The following is a 17,970-nucleotide window of genomic DNA, read 5'->3' as shown; positions in this document are numbered from 1 at the left end:
GCCTCAGCCTCCTGACCAGTCTCCCTGCTTCTGTCCCAGGTCTCTAAGTCTATTCACCACACGGCACCGGGGCGATCATTTAAAAACCTACATCAGATTGAATATCTCTTGTGTAAAAGCTTCCAATGGCTTTCCATCACCCTTATAGTGGAATCCCAGTCTTCACTATGGCCCATAAGCCCTTCAAGATTTGGTCCTGAAAATTTCTCCCACCTCCGTGCCCACCACTTTCCCCCTGAATCACTCCACTGCAGCCACACTGTCCTTCTTGCTGTTCCCCAAAGAAACCAAGCTTACTCCTGCCCCAGAGCCTTTGCACATGCTTCCCCTCTTCCAGGAATGCTTTCCCCCAGAAACCACTTGGTCTTATTTGCTTCTCTTGGTCTCTCAGAAGTCGTGCCCTTAGAGAGACCTTCCTTAACCACCCCATCTAAAATCCCTTTCTCCTCCATGGTACTTCTCATTAGCTGACATACATTTGTTCATTTTCTTGGTTATGTCTGTCTTCTTTACCAGCATATAACTGCCACGAGAGCACAGACTTGGTCTATTTTGTCTGTCTTGCTCAGGGCCTGGAATAGTACCTGGCACAGAGTAGGTGTTTAATAAATACATATGGAATGATCCCACAAAGGCACTGGTGGGATTATATTCAACATGCTCTCATGCCAGCTTTCATCAGCCAATGCCAGCATTTGACTTCCTCGAATGCTGAATGACTTCCAAATCTCTATCTTTATCTATTCCAGCTCAAATATCCCATTGCTTACTCTATAGCAGTCTTCATGTCAATGCCCTAAAGACTCCTTCGGAGAACCTCCACACAACCCTGTTCTTATCCCCTTACCGCGTTTCCACACACTGGGTCCCCCGCCTCCCCCCAGTGTTCCTGGTCTCGGTGAATGGTGCTTCCCCCTCTCAGTAAGCCAGACCTCAGAAGTCATCCCCACAGGCTCCTTCCCTGCCCCCCCGCCTCCAATTCCTCACTGAGACTCTTCACTTTGTTCCATCTCCACACTCACAATCTTTATGCAAGCTACCGACACTTCTCTCCCAGGCTAGTGTAAGAGTCTCATAACTGGCTCCCCCATATCCACCTCTGGGCCCTTCCATATGCCTTCTACACAGTAGCCAGTGTGGTCCTTTAAAGCACACCTCCTATCACGGCACTCCTGTGCTTGAGTCTGTGGTTCCCTTCCCTCTGCTCTTAGGATAAAGGTCAGAATTGTGAACATCTGTAAGCGGGGTGGATATTCTGCCAGAACACGTTGACATGGCTATACAGGTTGTTAAATGCTGAAATACCTCCATTCCTCTTGGTCAATAGCCATTACCTCAAGCTCTTAAGTTGCCCTCACTGCTGCTGCTCTGTCCCCCGCCCCGGTAGCTCTTTCTTCTCAGTCAGCAACTACAGGATTAACAGAATGCACACAAACAAGCACACACACACACTGCTCGGGCCCTGGGGCACGCTGTCCCCGCTGTAGACTGTTGTGATGAGTGCCCTTGCCTGGAATAGAAGGTCCAGCACAATCCCAACCGCTCTCTCCGGCCTTGCTGATCCTTCTTGCTCTTTGCACTGCTGCCACTTTGGCCTTCCTGAAACTCTCCGAGTTTTCCCTGCCTCAGGGACGTTGGACAGGCTATTCTCTATGATTGGAATGTTCTTCCCTTTCTTCACCTCACTCACCCCTACTCATCCCTTAGCTCAACTATCTCTTCCGCACAACAGCCTTCTCTGACCTCCAACTCTAGGTCAAGTCTCTCTCATATAGTCCCATAAAATCCTATGCCTTTCCTTCACGGTGCCTAATATAGTTTGGTTTGCATATCTATTCATGTGGCTATTTGATTGATAGTTCTCATTGCCAGTGGACTACAGTTCAGAGAAGATGAAGACAGGACTTTTTTTTTTTTTACTATGAAATCCCTAAATCTCAGCACTCCACATCAGGTGGAAATGTACAGGAAGACACCGGCTGAAGACAATGGGTCTAAAGCGTGAGCAATGCTTGAATAACTAAATGAAAGAACCCAGCATTCATGTAAAGATCTTGGTGCGTGCATGTGCGCATGTGTGTCCTTATGTGTGAACTTGTTCTTTTTTCTAAGTATAATAATGATGATGATCATAAAAATGAGTAGGCACAATCTATGCAATAAGGAAACTGCCCTGAATATTCAGATGTCTCTTATATAAGCCGAGTTCCTCTTTTCACACGCTTAGAGTAATTACTTCCTATTATGGCAAGCAGCATACATTCTTTCCACAAAACATACTATTTGAAAGTGTGTTACTTATATAAGGATCAGCATTTGCTGTATTGCTGCTGTCACAGTCCACCAGCTCAAAAGATTCAAGCAAAACACATTCTCAAGCCATGGCCCCAGGACAAGAGCCTGTTTTTATCTTCCCAAAACAATGAGTGGATGTTTTTAAAGAGTAGAAGGCGCTGGAGCCATTAGGATGCGAGCCCTGTGAACATTATCCAGCAGCAGCACTGTCCCGATGGGTGCACTAATGTGTTTAATGAGGGCATAAGTTCAGCTGCTATAGTCCTTCCCCCATATTACCCATACTCTCCACTCAAGAGCAAAAGCCATAATGCCCTGTGAAACCAGAATGAGGCTCGGGCAATGTTGGCAGTCCCCGGGGGCAGCCCATCTGCAGCTCCCTGCCCCTGCACAGTCACGGAACTGGACAAAGACCAACAGGGCCAGGATCTGGGGAGCCGGGACTAAGCCAGCAGCCAGGGGCTCTGCACTAGGGCGAAACCTTCCTTTTACTCCCTCTGACCTTCACTGCCTTGCTTGCAGCCTTCTGCTCTTTGAGAGAAAAGGCTGGTCTGAGCCAGGACTGCAGTCTCCAGTCTGAGGCCAGAGCCTCCCCTCAGTCTCTAGCAGGGCCAAGCGTGAGCTGTCACTGGCACCGAGCCGATCGATCGATAGGAAGTGGTGTCAATAAAGTGCAAATAATGCCTGGTTGCCCTGAAGTGCTCTGAGGAGAGACGGCAGGCAGAGGGACAAGCCAGCTACGCTCAGGGCTCACCCACGGAAGGCCAATCAGGACAAAGCCGTTGCTCGGGTATCATCAAAATCTTCCAATTTCACACCGAAAATGAGCCCTGGCTCAAGGCTTATGAGCGTTCGGTTGTCCCCATTTCTGCTAAATGGATTCCTTTGAGAGCTGGCATCTTAACCCTTGGAAGGCCTCTGAGGCTTGGAGCTCCCCGGCCGGAAACTGCACTGCAGAGGAGGTGCACTGGGTCTCTGCAGCTCTGAGCTGAACGGAGGATGCCTCAGGCCTGGCCTCTGGCACCAGAAATGCATCCCCCTGGGGAGAGAGACCAATTCCCTCCCCTGGCGGGGGCGGGGCTGGGTGGGGGTGGGGACAACAGGACCACCAGCTGCTTCTGGGCTACTGTCCAAGGGGTCCCTGGGACACCTCCCTGAGTCACTCCGGGATTCTCACTCTGCCCTGTACTTGATTCTTATCGCCTCTTCCCACGAAAGAAATGGCTTTGGAGTTTCAGTCTGCTCTCCAAAGGCCAACCTTCAGCTCTGCATGGTTGGTGAGGAATGTCCTTCGGTCCATGTTGTATATTTGGACAGAGGGACAAAAGAAGAGGAGGAGGGCTTTCCCCCTCCTCATCCAGTTTTCGACCTGAAGTGCAGTCCACACGCTTCACCTCCCCTCTGAAGTTCACTGCCACGGGCCTCTGCCTCCTATCACACACCTGCTTCTGTTTCCCATCACACACCACCCGCTCCATCCCCTCTGATCTTTTAGCTGTGAATTTCCACAGGAGACCAACTGAATCCAAATGGGGTCTTGGCCCAGGAAGAGAAAGCAAGTGGTATTTTGCATTTTAAGCAAGAGGAAGGGGACAGTCTGGGTGGAGGAGGAGGGACAGGGCAGAGGCACATGCCAGTGGAAAAGTGAACCTGAGTTCCGGGCATTTCTCCACTGGCCTATAAAAGTCACCTAGCCCACTGCACCATGGATGAACCTGGAGGGCATCATGCTACCTGAAATAAGCCAGTCGCACAAGGACAAATACTGCATGTCTCCACTTATATGAGGTGCCTAGAGAAGTCAGGCTCATAGATAGGCAGTAGGCTGGTTGCTAGGGGCTGGGGAGAGGCAGGAATGGGGCACTACTGCTTAATGGTGGCAGAGGTTCAGTTTTGCAAGATGAAAGAGTTCTGTGGATGGAGGGTGGGGATGGTTGTACCACTATATGAATGTACTTAATGCCACTCAGCCGTGCACTAACAATGGTTAAGATGATAAATTCTAAGTTATGTGTATTTCAGCATCATTTAAAACAATTTTTATATGGTTTCAATGGTAAAGAAAAAAAAAGTCACAATGAGTAAATGTATTCTAAATTAGAAACTGCATTAGCACATGCGCCTGGACAACTTAATCGGCAAAAACAAACAAATGCCACCCAATCCTCAAGCCCAAGCCGCACCCTGTTCCCACGCTAGGGGTTTATTTCCTCTCTATTCTGCCAATTCCTCCTCGTGGGCTGACCCTGCCCTCCAGCCAGTCTGGCGGCATAGGCTCAGTTTCCTCAGCATGCCCTCCAGAAAACAAGGCTCTGGGTCTAGGCAGCAGAAACCTCCAGAGAAGCTGGCACATCGGTTCTCAACCAGAGCCAGTCTCGCCTTTGTCAACAGCCTGTGGGCGAGACCGCATCACTACTTCCTTCTCAGCCTGCAGAGAATCCTCAAAGGCTGCCGCTGACAAAGGAGATGTAATGTCACCATTGACTCAACATCCTTCAAAGCCCTTTCTCCTGCCCACTTTCAAAAGCCACACATTCTAAGGCCACAGCGGGGACCAGGCAACTTCTAAGGGAAGAGGCGGCAGGGGATGGAGCCCAGGGCCAGCCCACACTGTTCGGGCATCAGCCCTGCTCCATGGGGCCCTGCCCCGGGGCAGGGATGTGAGCAGCCAGGCGAGGGCCTTCAGCAGGCGGAAGCCCTGGGGGATTTTTGAGGCCACTGGAAAAGGTTAATAGAAACAGATTAAAGCTCTCAGGGAGTGGCATCAGGCCAGAGCCACTCTTCAGAGACCACGTGCCTGTCCCCATCCCACTTACCTGGTTACAGGTGTTAATGTCTACCCCATTCTGCAGGTAATCCAAAGCTTTATCCAAGTTCCCTGATCTTGCTGCCCTGAGAAAGCTGGTAGCAGCATCGCCCTGTGAGGAGAAAGAACAGGCTGTGAGTGTGTTCTGAGTGGTAACAACCTCACGATCCCGCTCAAGCTCAGGGCTGCGAGAAAGGGCCGAGGTCACAGTGGCAGGCAGCTTTGCACCCTCCGGTTACGACGCTGTGGTGCCCAGTAAGTACCCAAGTGTGATATGGGGTCCAGAGCCCCTTGGCCAGGACACAGGTGGCACCAGCCGTTGAGAGGGGACTCCATTCGAAGCTGAATGCTCAGCACAGTCTGGTATCTTACTGCTTTGATGTTCCAAGGGCTCTCTGTCCTCACTAAGGTGGCTGTATCACGTAGCCCCCGCCCAGCGAGTCACAGAGGCAGGCCCCACGGGAACCAAACACGCGCTCTCTGCTGCTCTTGGGCGGGTTTGTTTTTAAAGTAAACAGCACATAGCCCTTACTGTGCACTAAGAACCATTATGATCGCCTTACAGGTAATATATATTTACACACATGTATATACGCATTTAATCCTCATTCAGAACACCCAAGGTAAGTCCTGTTGTGGTCCCACTTACAGATGAGGGAACCAAGACACAGAGCGCTGAAAGGGCTGGTGCAGGGTCACACGGCAGTCAGGGCGCAGCCAGGGCTCTGAAGCAGGCAGTCTGGCCCTGAAACCAGTGAGCTCAACCTCCCTGCCCGGCTGCCAGCGGCACGTGAGCTCTGACTCGCAGGTGCCGCTCAACCTGAATGATCTGTCGCTCAGCCACCTCCACCAGCCCCTCAGGATGCTGCTCCCAGGAACACCTGTTTGTATTAAGGATGAGTGACAGCCAGAGAGAGTGAGCACTGGGACAGCCAAAGCTGACGAATGCAGACAAGCGTGGAGGGAGAGCACAGGTCTGGAAGGGGCGAGGTGGCTCAGAGCAGCTCCCCTGCGAGTCGCTCGGCCCTATGTTCTCAGGCACCTCCGGTTCCCTTATCTGAAGGCGGGAGGATAAGGCCTTCCTCATCCCCTGGCTGTGAAGCTAACAGGAAATAATATGTGTTATTATAATTATTATGTCAGCTGTGAAGCTAAAAGGAATAATACATATTATCATAATTATTATACCAGCACAAGTGCTGAGCACAGTGCTTAGCACATGTGCCTACTCAGGTAGAGTTTGACAGGTAAGATTGTCACGTGACAGGCCATAGGTGTGTGCCTCTCCACCAGAGGACCCAGCCGTGCCTCATGGTGCCTTCTCCCCTCGGGGCACTCTGTCTCCTTCCTCCATGCTCCCTCCTTAGCAAGCATGTTCTAATGGGCTAAATGGTGCCTCCCCCCAAAGGTATGTCTGCACCCTAATCCCTGGAACTTGTGAATGTCACTTATTTGGAAAGAGAGTTTTTGCAGATGTAATTGAGTTATGTGTCTTGGGATGAAATTGCCCTAGATTACCTAGGTTAGCCCTAAATCCGATGGCAAGTATCCTTATAAAAAACAGCAGATTATAGAACACTTGAAACGTGTATCATTTTATTAACCAATGCCAACCCAATAAATTCAATAAAAAATAATAAAAATTACAAAACAAAACAAAAAGCAGCAGAGGCCTGGCTAGATCATTCAGTTGGTTGGAGCAGGCCCATATATATCAAAAGGTTGAGGGTTCAATCCCCAGTTGGGTTATGTCCAGGAGGCAACTGATCTCTCTCTCTCTCTCTCTCACACACACACACACTCTCACACACACACACACACACACACACTCTCTCTCTCTGTCAAATCAATAAAAACATATCTTTGGGTGAGGACTCAAAAAGAAAAAAACCAGCCACAGCAGAGAAGATACGCAGAGGAGAAGGTGATGTAAAGACAGAGGCAGAGACAGAAGTGATGCGGCTACAAGCCAAGGAAGCCAGCAGCCGGCCGAAGTTGGAAGAGGCAAAGAACACTCCTCCTGAAAGCCTCCAGAGGGGCGGGCCCTCCCCCTACCTTGATTTCAGACTTGTAGCCACCACGGCGGTGGGAGAATACATTTCTGTTGTTTTAAGCCACTAAATTTGCGGTAATTTATGACAGTGGCCGCAGGAAACTCACACGCATGCTAATGATGATCATCTCTAAACACAGAAACCTCAGATCTACAGCCAACAGCCCCAGGATTCTACAATTAAAAGCCTGGGTTCATGCCTCTGCCCATTAAACAGTCAATATGGGGCAGAAAAGATTACAGACACCCCCTTCACAGCGAGGGCTGCTCTGCCCTCCCCACCAGCCATCTCAGGCCTACACCTGCTCTAGAAGACCAATTCCTTCCTCTGCCTCCCCCACCCCTTCCCAGAAGCTCTGCATCTGCCTGTTCACAATGTAGGCACACTGGGATCTCACTGCCCCCGCCCCCCGCCCATCCCGCACCCCATCTCTTCTGCCTCCAGGGCCACACCTTGATTATTCCCAGGGCCGTGAAGCCCTCTGTCACTCTCATTTGCCAATTCCAATCTTTCCCTTCTTCAAGGTGCACACAACCCCTATCTCCTCTGTGATGTTGTCCTTGGATACTCAATATTGACCATCTTGAAATCTAGAAATGGGAGCTGGATTTTTTTTGTTTTTGTTTTTTAATGTATTTTAAATACATCTTTCTCAAGTGATTTGACTTATGCACATCTTGTCTCCCTTGCCAAGTTGTTTGCTTCTTGGGGCAGGGACCAAATCTTCTACCTCTTTTGAATCCTTCAAAACATGAAGTATCTACTAGGCCAGTGATGGCGAACCTTTTGAGCTCGGCGTGTCAGCATTTTGAAAAACCCTAACTTAACTCTGGTGCCATGTCACATATAGAAATTTTTTGATATTTGCAACCATAGTAAGACAAAGGTTTATATTTTTGATGTTTATTTTATATATTTAAATGCCATTTAACAAAGAAAAATCAACCCAAAAAATGAGTTCGCGTGTCACCTCTGACATGCGTGTCATAGGTTCGCCATCACTGTACTAGGCTAAGACCTCCCTTGGTTCAAACTACAGGGCACTTAATGTCCCCAGGTTCCTCAGCAAGGTTATCTGTGGTGGAAGAAATATTTCAGAAATGAGGATCAATCTATTGGCTTCCCAGAGAAAGCAGATTCAAGGTTTAGTCTTTCGGAAAAATGTCTGGTTGTGCCTGCTGATTCAGAAATTCTGTCAAGTACTGTGTGTGTGTGTGTGTGTGTGTGTGTGTGTGTGTGTATAAATATATAGTAGTATTTTCCTATATCCAACTATTAGGAAAAATACTATATTATTCCCCAAGAATGAAAGTGTTAGAGGGACATATCTCCCATCTATCCCACCCACCAAACTATCTTCTACAGCACAATAATAGGATTTGGGATGAAAACCTGAGAACTGTGGGTAAACATAGATGCAATATCTATTAATGATACTGCTTGACTGTTCAAAGCCCTGAAGCTAGGAAGTGAAGGAGAATACCATATTTATAACAGACAGACACACAGACAGAGAGTAAGGGAAACCCAATCTACACTGGGCTGAAGAGGGTCAAACAGTTTCCACAGTTTGTACGACATAATGATGAAATTATAACACTATTACCCGTCTTTGGGCAAGTGTATTAACAATGTCTTTGAATCCTCATCACAACTGGTGAGGTAGGTATAATTATTATCCCCATTCTAGAGGTGATGAAGCTGAGGTCTGGAGAGGTGAACAACTTGCCCAAGTTCTAGTTAGTTAACAGTCAGGAAATCAGTCCTGACTGAAGCCTATGCCCTTGACCCTGAGGTGTATGCTCAGCAATTTCAAACCTGAGGGTGTCTAGACAACCCTGACAGATTGTAGGGCCTGGGGTGGCCACATGCCTTTGCCAACCAAACAGTTAATCCATGTCAGAGAAAGGGTCCCGACAGATCCCAGCTCGGACCCCTGAGCCCTGTGTCAAGGCCACGACAGGCCTCTAAAAAAAATCAGCTTTCCCAGACCAGTGATGGCGAACCTTCTGAGCTCGGCGTGTCAGCATTTTGAAAAACCCTAACTTAACTCTGGTGCCGTGTCACACATAGAAATTTTTTGATATTTGCAACCATAGTAAAACAAAGATTTATATTTTTGATATTTATTTTATATATTTAAATGCCACTTAACAAAGAAAAATCAACCAAAAAAATGAGTTCGCATGTCCCCTCTGACACGCATGTCATAGGTTCGCCATCACTGGCCCAGACCTTCCTTTCGCTGATGATAAAACTGATGGCAAAAATAATGTGCCTGACTAAGGTCACCTAGACAATTAGAAATGAAGTTCCATGGCTAAGACTGTTTCATTTTCTCTCTGGTCTTCTCTAGGCATGGAGCAGTCAGGACTTGAGCAGGATCCTCAGGGTACCTCACCGGGGAATTGTGGATAATGGCGCCACTCTCACTGTGCATCACTCAGTGTAAGTCTACAATATATTTACTGAGGTTCTACTTCCAGTCCAGGATCCTGCTAGAGCAAAGGGAGAGACGATCATACATCAGAATATCGGTCCCTGCCCTCGTGATTTGAAAAACAAAGTGACTCCGTTATAGAGAGATCCCCTGTGCATGCATGCACCCATTGATTCACACACGCATTCCCTGAGCCCCACCCAGGTGCCAGGGAATATTCAAGCTCTGGAGCAAATGGCCTTCATTGTAATAGGAGAGCCATTCTCACCATCTTGCTCTACTGAGCCCATACTCACCATCTATCTAATTCAATTACCTGCAACTCAATGACCTGTCCCAGGTGCAATCTCCTGGTGACTCCAGGAATGGTCTGTCTGATACAATAGGACAGAAAGGGAGTCAAAAGAATACAATACGTCCCTTTTAGAATATTTACCTGAGTAAATAGTAGCCAGGAAAATACTAACGACAATAATAATAGTAATAATAATAATGACACACTAACCAGAGTACCTCTTGGCTGTGATACATCAGAGCCCTCTCTGACTCCCACTGTCCATGAAGAGACTAGAGGACCTCACAGAGGCTGCTCCTTGTGTCCAGAAAAACAGCCCACATGGTCCAAGTCCTGCATCACCACCAAGGACCTGTCCCCCTCTCTGGGCACCCCACCACGGCTGCCCATGTGTGTCTTGCCCCTTCGTCATCTTGATTTTCATTTTAATCTAGTTTACCTGTGAGAAAATGGCTTGTGCTTGCATTGTGCAGGGGGATGGGGGGAGAGGGGTAATACATTCTGTTGTGTCCCCAGCCAACAGCTCTGCTGGTTAATCCATGTAATTTCCCTGAAATTCCTTTTATACCAAAATAAGTTTTATAAAGCTCTTACTATGTTTTAAGCACTCTACTTAAATTAATTCATTTGGCCCCCCTAATAATCTCATCAGGCAGATAGTTTTGTCTCCTTTGCACAGATGAGGTGAATGAGTCATAATGAAAGTAAGTAGTTTATCCAAAGTCACAATTAATACATGGTTTGGCCAGCATTTAAATCTGGGGAGTCTGCTTCCACGGTTCTTCTCTTAACCTGCGTGCTGTACTGCCTCACGGGCCAATCATCTTCTAGTGCCCGCACGATTCCTCATAAGTTCAACTCCTCGAGTTCAGCTCTGGCTGGAGGAGCGCTCCGCCTGTGCTGGGGGGCTGTGCCCACTTTGGGAGGAAGTAAGTTGCAGGGAAGGGAAGGGAAGGGAATTCCTTCTGGGACTCAAGTTGCCCTCACGGCTGCCCAGGAAAAGGGAGGTGAACCCGCGGTTACCTGAGTCACCCAGACTATTATTAAACTTGCACTTCCTGAGTGGGGTGATATCAATATAGCAAAAAGGAAGTAGCCCAGTGGGTTCCGGTGTCCCGGGAGGGGAAGGCCGGAGGCACCCTCTAAATGTCAGCGTGCCTGTAACACAGGAGGTTTCAGAAGCACAGGCCAGGCGAAGTCCAGTGTCAGGCCGAGGAAGAGAGCACAGGCCCCTCACCTTCGCTGGGGCCTGAGATGGCCCACGTTCCCCCAGACAACTCAGGACTTACTTGTTCAAGGTCTTTTAGTGCCACACTCCTTTCTCAAAAGATGAATGGGAACTGAGCTATTATCCATTTCTGTAAACAGTGATATGGCGGTATCTCTTTCCCAAAGGGTCTTGTTTGGGCAAAATGCAGTTTCTTTAACAAAGTCATTGTCAGAGTCCCCAGAAGAGTCCCAGTCCTTTCCCTGCGGGCCCTGCAGCTGACCAGCAGGCCGAGGACAGCAGGCAGCATTCCCAACAGCAGGACGTGGGCCGTCTGCTCTGCTGTCCGCCTGCCCTCCACATCTGGGTGCTCCTCCAAACTCCTGCCTGGTGCCCCCCAGAGCCCACGGCAGGCCTCCCAGGAAGCGGCTCCAGCCAGCCAGCCAGCCAGCCAGCGCACCTGTGCGGCCCTGCCTGTATCCCACTGACCACAGAGAAGCAAGGGACCCTGGGCCAGTGTGTGTTTTCATGGGGGTTCTTTCCTCCTCCTTTCCAGAAGTTGTGCCGTTAAAGCTTCACACAGTGCCTCCAGGCGCCCCAAGCAGACGACCATTGGCAAAGGTAAAATGAACAAATTAAAGGTGTCATTGAGGAAACGATGTGTGAGCAGGAGTCCTGGGTGCCTTATCTCCCAACACAACCGTGAAGCTGGGGGAAACCCCGTCCGTTCCCTGTGCTCCTCCTGCATCCATCGTCTGCTGCAGGGATGTGGGAAGCCAGGGTGGACCCTGCTGTGGGGAAGACTTAGTGTGAACCCCTGCTCTGCCACTTGATGCTCTGCCTGGCACAAGTTCCCAAACCTCCTTGTCCCCTTTGCTAAAATGAGGAAACGACACAGCTTGCTGGGGGTGCTGCGAGGATGACAAGGTGCTGGGCAAGCCCCAGGCTCCCGGGCACCCAACAGGTCTGCCTTCCTCTCGCCCCCATTCATTGCCTGCTCCCTCTGGGCCTCCTGGCCATCGCGTTGCTAAGATTTAGGGGTCAGGAGCGCCGTGAGCGAGCGGTCCCTTCTCTGGCCAAGGCCAAGTCCATGGCATCCCTGCTGTGCCAGCTGGGTCCCCGGGAGGGGCAGCCCCAGGAGGCCCCACCAGCAGAGTCCGCTCGGCGGGACCCTCCTCCAAGCGAGGGGGACGTGGCCTCAGCTACAGCCCCCGCCTGCCCCGCTGGCTGCCGGGCCGCCTCCCGGCCCAGCCCCTCGGCCGCGGCAGCCTCCGGGCCAGAGGAATTTTCCTCTGGATTCTGCTGGAAGCCTCCCGGCCGCCCAGAGCGTGTCCCCGCACCCTCCCGAAAGTTGGCGCCGCCGAGCCGGCAGCCAGCGAGGGGCAACCGCGGCCTGAAGCCCACACGGCGGCCCCCAGCGCACCGATCCCCGGCCGGGCCGCGGGCAGGTCGTCACTCACCGCAGGGTCTGGACGGGACCTGCCCTGTCTCGCTGCCATCGTCCGGCGCTGCAATCCGAGCCCGGCTCCCTGCTCCCCCTCCCCCGTTATCTGCTCGGTGGCCCGGGGAGAGCCAGCAAGTTACGCGGCATCTGGCTAAAAATACAGGCTCCCGGCGCTCGGCTCCGGCTCGGGTGCGGACTCTGCGCCCTCCGCCCGCCCTCCAGCCAGCCAGCCACTAATGGGATCTCTTCATTTTCTCTCCATTATTATGTCAGATGGGAAAGTTAATGGGAAGCGATCTCCGGAGGCAAGGCACCTGCTGCCAAGCCCAGAGGAGGGGGTGCGTGGAGTGTGCGGGTGGGGTGCGGCCCGAGCTGCAGGTGCCGGCCCTGCGCGTCCTGCAGGAGGAAGGCACACACACGTCCAATGGAGGTGAGGAGCTCCAAGCTGCATGGCGCTCCCTTCCGGCCCTCTGCCACAGGCTGCCCTAGTGAATGGTCCCGGAGCCTGCAAAGACTGCCCGGTGAGCTCAGCACCGTCTATTTTTGCCCCATCACCAATTTGCATGTTTTGGGCTCTTCCATCGTGTCCTGAGATCCCAGCTAATCAGCCTATTCCAGACTCCGCCAGCGGAGACACGAAATGAAGCTGAGAGGCAGGACGCAGATCTGTTACTATGTCTCCTTCAGCCCTGAAGTCTGCGGTGTTAATGAAATGTCACCCAGGGCGGGAGTGAGCGCCCAGTTTTCTGCTCTGAGACCACCCTCACCATTTCCTGAGGTCATTTCAGGGGCAGATGTCAAAAAGGATGTCGAGATTGGCCAAGTCTTGGGGGTGACAGCCGGAATTGTTAACAGCAGACTCCATCCACACTGAGTCATGAGACATGGTCAGCAAAAGCAATGCCGGTTGCCTGGGCCTCTGACAATATCGTTTGTTCAAATCATAGCTGCTATGAGCCTGGTTTTATGTTTTCTTCAATAGCATCTAGACACAATACCAAATATTCTTTTCCCACCCCTCCTGCCCTGGCTCATGCCCAGAGGAAACTGTGTGCTGGTGAGGAATTAACACACCGAACACCTTAGGCGATGGACATATTGCATTGCCTCATTGAACCCTCACAGACAATGCTAGGATGGTTGCATGGACAGAGAAACCTAGACCAGAGAGGTTAAGAGTTAGGGCCAAGGTCATTAATAAATAGAGGGTCCAACTGACCCAAAGCTGTTCCATGAACAGCACTGCCACGATACCTAACAACTATGGGGCCAGGGCCAAGAAGAGATCACGTGGAGGGTGTTCCTCAAGGGTAGAGAAAAACTCTGAGTTTTCCAAAGCAAGGTGCCATTCCACAATTAGGAAAATGTCCCAAATTGGTGGGATAGATGAAGATTAAGGGGAAAGGTGGCCAAAAAAAGAATGATTTGAAGTGTACAGGGCAACTAATTCCTCCCCAGGTGGATGAGAAAACTGGTGTTTGATGACAGCAGCATCAGAATCCTCTAGGCCCAAGACCCTCCATATCATCAGAGGATGAATTTCCTTTCGGGACAGGCAACCCCTGAGAGGTGGCTGGGAAACGCCCACATTGATGTCCCACAGGGCAGGGTGTTTGGATGCAGCCCCTCCCCTCGCCATGCACACGTTTTTAAAACACAGGTCGTGCTACAGGTCTCTTGCCCTGTGCCTCTCAGATCGGCTCAATCTTCTACATCAAGAGCTTCAATTAATAAATTATGGTTACTGGAACAGCCCTGATCATAGCCCAGTGGAATAGCTCAAGGGATTCCAAAGCACTGTTCCAACATTAATATTTAGAGAGAGAGAGAGAAAATGCCCTACTCAAATGGAAGATGAATAGTATGTACAATACTTTCAAAACACTGATATAATTGACTCACTGAATGAACTGAAAGACTATTATTTTAATAGCTATATTGAGATATAACTGACATAATATAAACCACATACTTAAAGGTATAATTTGGTAAGTTTTATGTATACCCCATAAAACTATCACTACAATCAAGGTAATGGACCTCCAAAAGTTTCCTCTTGTTCCTTAATAATCCCTCCCTCCTGCCCAGTTGATATACTTCCTTGCCAACACTTAGTATGGTCAGTCTTAATTTAGAGATTTTAATAGATGTATACCAGTATTTCAGTGTGGTTTTTATTTGTATTTCACTAAGAACTAATGATGTTGAACATCTTTTCAGGGGCTTACTTACCATCCCTATATGTATTTCTGTGTGTGTGTGTGTGTGTGTGTGTGTGCGTGTTGTTTTATGATGTATCTGTTCAAATCTCTTGCCCATTTTTTAATTGTGTTGTTTGTTTTCCTACTACTGAGTTTTAAGAATACCTGTCTTTAAAGATGAGCTATACTGAGATCTTACAAGAAATGTTAAATAGCACAAAATTCCCAGTCTAAAATCAGGACCCAGATCTTATAACTACTAAGCCCAGTGCTCTTTATACCATATAATGCTGTGGTATATACCATCACAAAAAACAAACAAACAAACAAAACAGAAGAGATAGTCACAGTGGGCCAGAAGCAGAATACAATCCACAGTATATGAGAGCAATAGGAAAGATGCTGAGGTATTATCAGAGGGCTTGAATACTCAGGACTGCCAAGAATTCTTTCTATTTTTTCCCCTGGTAAAGTCTTTTTAATGGTCTTAATTTTGCAAACTGTCAAGATGACAGTTTTAATTGTGCTTGCTTCGTCTTTTTTATCTTTTTTTGATTTTTCATTTACAGTTGACATCCAATATTATATTAGTTTCAGGTGTACAGTGGTTAGACATTTATATACTTTATGAAGTGATCCCCTGATAAGTCTAGTCCCCGCTGGCATCATACATAGTTATTACAATATTATTGCCTACACTCCCTACGCTGTACTTTAAGGAATTTTTTTGACGTTAGCCATGACTTCATTAGGGTTAAAGCTTTGCAACTTAGACATGCAAAGAGTCCGGCAAAGCCCAAGAGGAGAGGAAAGAAAACAATTACAGACATTTTGCTCAGTAAGGCCTGAGGTTAAAGGGACTCAGATGATAGATACACATAAAGAAGACAAGACTGAAGAATATAGCGCTTAAGATGTAAACTCCTCCAACACTAGAGCCTGGACGCCCAGCATGGGGCTAACTACATGGTGCCCTTTCCCAGGCGTGGTAGCCTGGTCCCCATGATTCCATTACAGGCTTCTCACAGGCAGAGACAGCCTGTTTCAAACGTTCAGAAGCCCTCCCCATCCCCCTCACTTTCCCACCAGCTCCCTGTGTGGTTAGCTGGGCAGTGGTGCCAAATCAATGCTTGCTGACTGAAGACGCCATACCCACCGTTTCCATTAGTCATAAGGACACTGCAAGTCATGGGTTAAATTGACGTAGAGAAGATTTAGATTAGACAGAAAGAACTTTCCAGCTGTAAGTGATGGGACTTAATAGAACTCGTTATTCACCAAGGCCTGAATTTTTGCTGGGGATCCCTCAGGGTAGCAGAAAAAGATAACTCATCATTTGATGCGGAATACAGAAGCAGAGAATAAACAATTTAACTTGTAGGGGTCTCTTTGGGTTCTAGGAATTCAGAAAGATAAGTCATTATTGTTCCCTCGTTAAGGAACTGTCCCTTCTCAGCCCTCCATCCCTGCCACACCCTTAGTTAATAAATAACCATCCTGTCACTTGCCGGTTTCCTACTGTTCTTCATCCTTCAAGGCTGCACTTTTTATTGAAGGTAGTGAGTGTGCCCAAGAGATCTGCCAGTGAGAGTCACTGAAACTAACACAAAGGGACAGACAGGGATTGATGGGCTACAGAGAAACTAGGGGTTCTCAGTGAGGATGCTGGACCACTTGTTCCATCCTACAGGTTCATGGTGTCCACAGTTTTTTCCAATCTTGCTAAATATTTTACCAACTCTCCCCACAGTTGACAAGTATAATGGAATGCTGGAGGCTTCGTCTTTGGCGTTCTCTGTCCTCCAGGCCACATTAAGCTACCTCAGGAAGAGACAGTGCAGGGAGAAAGGGGGAAGAAATTTACTGTGCAACTCATAAAACCCTTGGATAGTGTGGGAGCCTAGGACCCCCTGCTCTGAATTCTCCTGTGAATCTTTAGCTCTTCCAGAAACTTCTTTTTTGCTCAAAAGCTAAAGCAAAGAATCCCAGTTGGGTGGGATTCTCAGATGACTGCCTCCCGGGATGATTTAGGGCAGTGGCGGGAAACTGCGGCTCTCGAGCCACATGCAGCTCTTTGGCCCCTTGAGTGTGGCTCTTCCACAAAATACCGACTTCTGCGCATGGGCCACGAAGTTTCAATCACACTGTACATGCGCGCCTGCATGTGGTATTTTGTGGAAGAGCCACACTCAAGGGGCCACAGAGCCGCATGTGGCTCACCAGCTGCAGTTTGCTGACCACTGATTTAGGGGACCAGAAACAGGCAGCTTCCGGTGGTGGCCAGCCTGCACACAGCTGCCCTCGCTAAAGGAACATCAGAGCTGAGATTCAGGGCAGACCCGGGTTCCAGGAAGGGCCTCCTGGCCCCTCACACCCTGGCAGCCACCACTACTCTCCCCTACATTTCACTGGAGGACAGACGGCCCCTCCTCCTGTCCCTGCTTTAACCCTCTTTGTAATCTACTCAGACTTGGAACTGACATAATCACAAGAGCACTATTTGCTTTTCTGGGCAGCAGCCTTAAATTACTCGAAGTTAATAAGCCCACTGCAGTTGAGTTGCATGACTTGTGACAAGGGAAATAACTTTTCATTGATTACCTCATCAGTAGAATGAAAATAATTTGGCCCACCTCTCCAGGTATTGTGAGAATAATATGAAAATGCCTAGCACCACTTCTGGCACATAGTAGGTACTCAATAAATGACAGCAGACACTCTGTTTTCATTCTTTACCTCCCTTCTTTTCAACCAATCATTTGTCAAAGGTTAACACCTCCCCACCCCACCCCCAGATGTATGGGGTGGTACTGATCTGGTTTCTATCCCGGGAAATTAGGGCCTAGTCACTGCTTAGCCAAGGTCAAACATCCACCTCTGAACACAGGACCCCAAGAATCCCCAGTGCACTGCACTGACATAGCAACTAGACCTCCTAGGTTTATAACCCACCATTTTCAATTTCCATTCTTGCTGCAGTGAGAAAACAATTCTCCACTTGCATATACAGAGGGAGCCCTGCTTCCCAGCGGGGAGTCTGACAGCCACTCTTGCAGCAATGCCACCTTGTGGTCTGCTAACAAGTGCTGCTCGGCTATCCACCATTCTTCTATCTGTCCCGCCCCTCACCCACAAAGGGAGTGACTCCAGCTCCTGAAGTCTCTGGGCACAGCCGATAAGGGTGGGTACCAGGAACTCCACCCTTTACCGAGAAGGCAGGCTGGGTTA

The 17,970-nt window shown here is 49.1% G+C and overlaps 1 protein-coding gene across 13 annotated transcripts in view; it reads right to left on the bottom strand.

Annotated features, from left to right (window-relative positions):
* The window catches only part of ANK1 (ankyrin 1), a 203,346-nt gene that overhangs the window by 90,150 nt on the left and 95,226 nt on the right, over positions 1-17,970 (bottom strand). For 12 of the 13 annotated variants that reach the window (XM_015565192.1, XM_015565194.1, XM_006765542.2 and 9 more), the window contains exon 2: positions 5,112-5,213. In XM_015565192.1, the coding sequence (XP_015420678.1) occupies positions 5,112-5,213 (102 nt within the window). Of the gene's footprint in view, positions 1-5,111; positions 5,214-12,557; positions 12,777-17,970 lie in introns of those variants that run through there. The other variant, XM_015565195.1, reaches the window with a different exon arrangement.

The sequence above is a fragment of the Myotis davidii genome, unplaced genomic scaffold (genome assembly GCF_000327345.1).
Source record: "Myotis davidii unplaced genomic scaffold, ASM32734v1 scaffold93, whole genome shotgun sequence".
Classification (NCBI taxonomy): domain Eukaryota; kingdom Metazoa; phylum Chordata; class Mammalia; order Chiroptera; family Vespertilionidae; genus Myotis; species Myotis davidii.
Note: the sequence above shows the minus strand (reverse complement) of the source record. Positions and strands in the feature narration are given on the sequence as shown.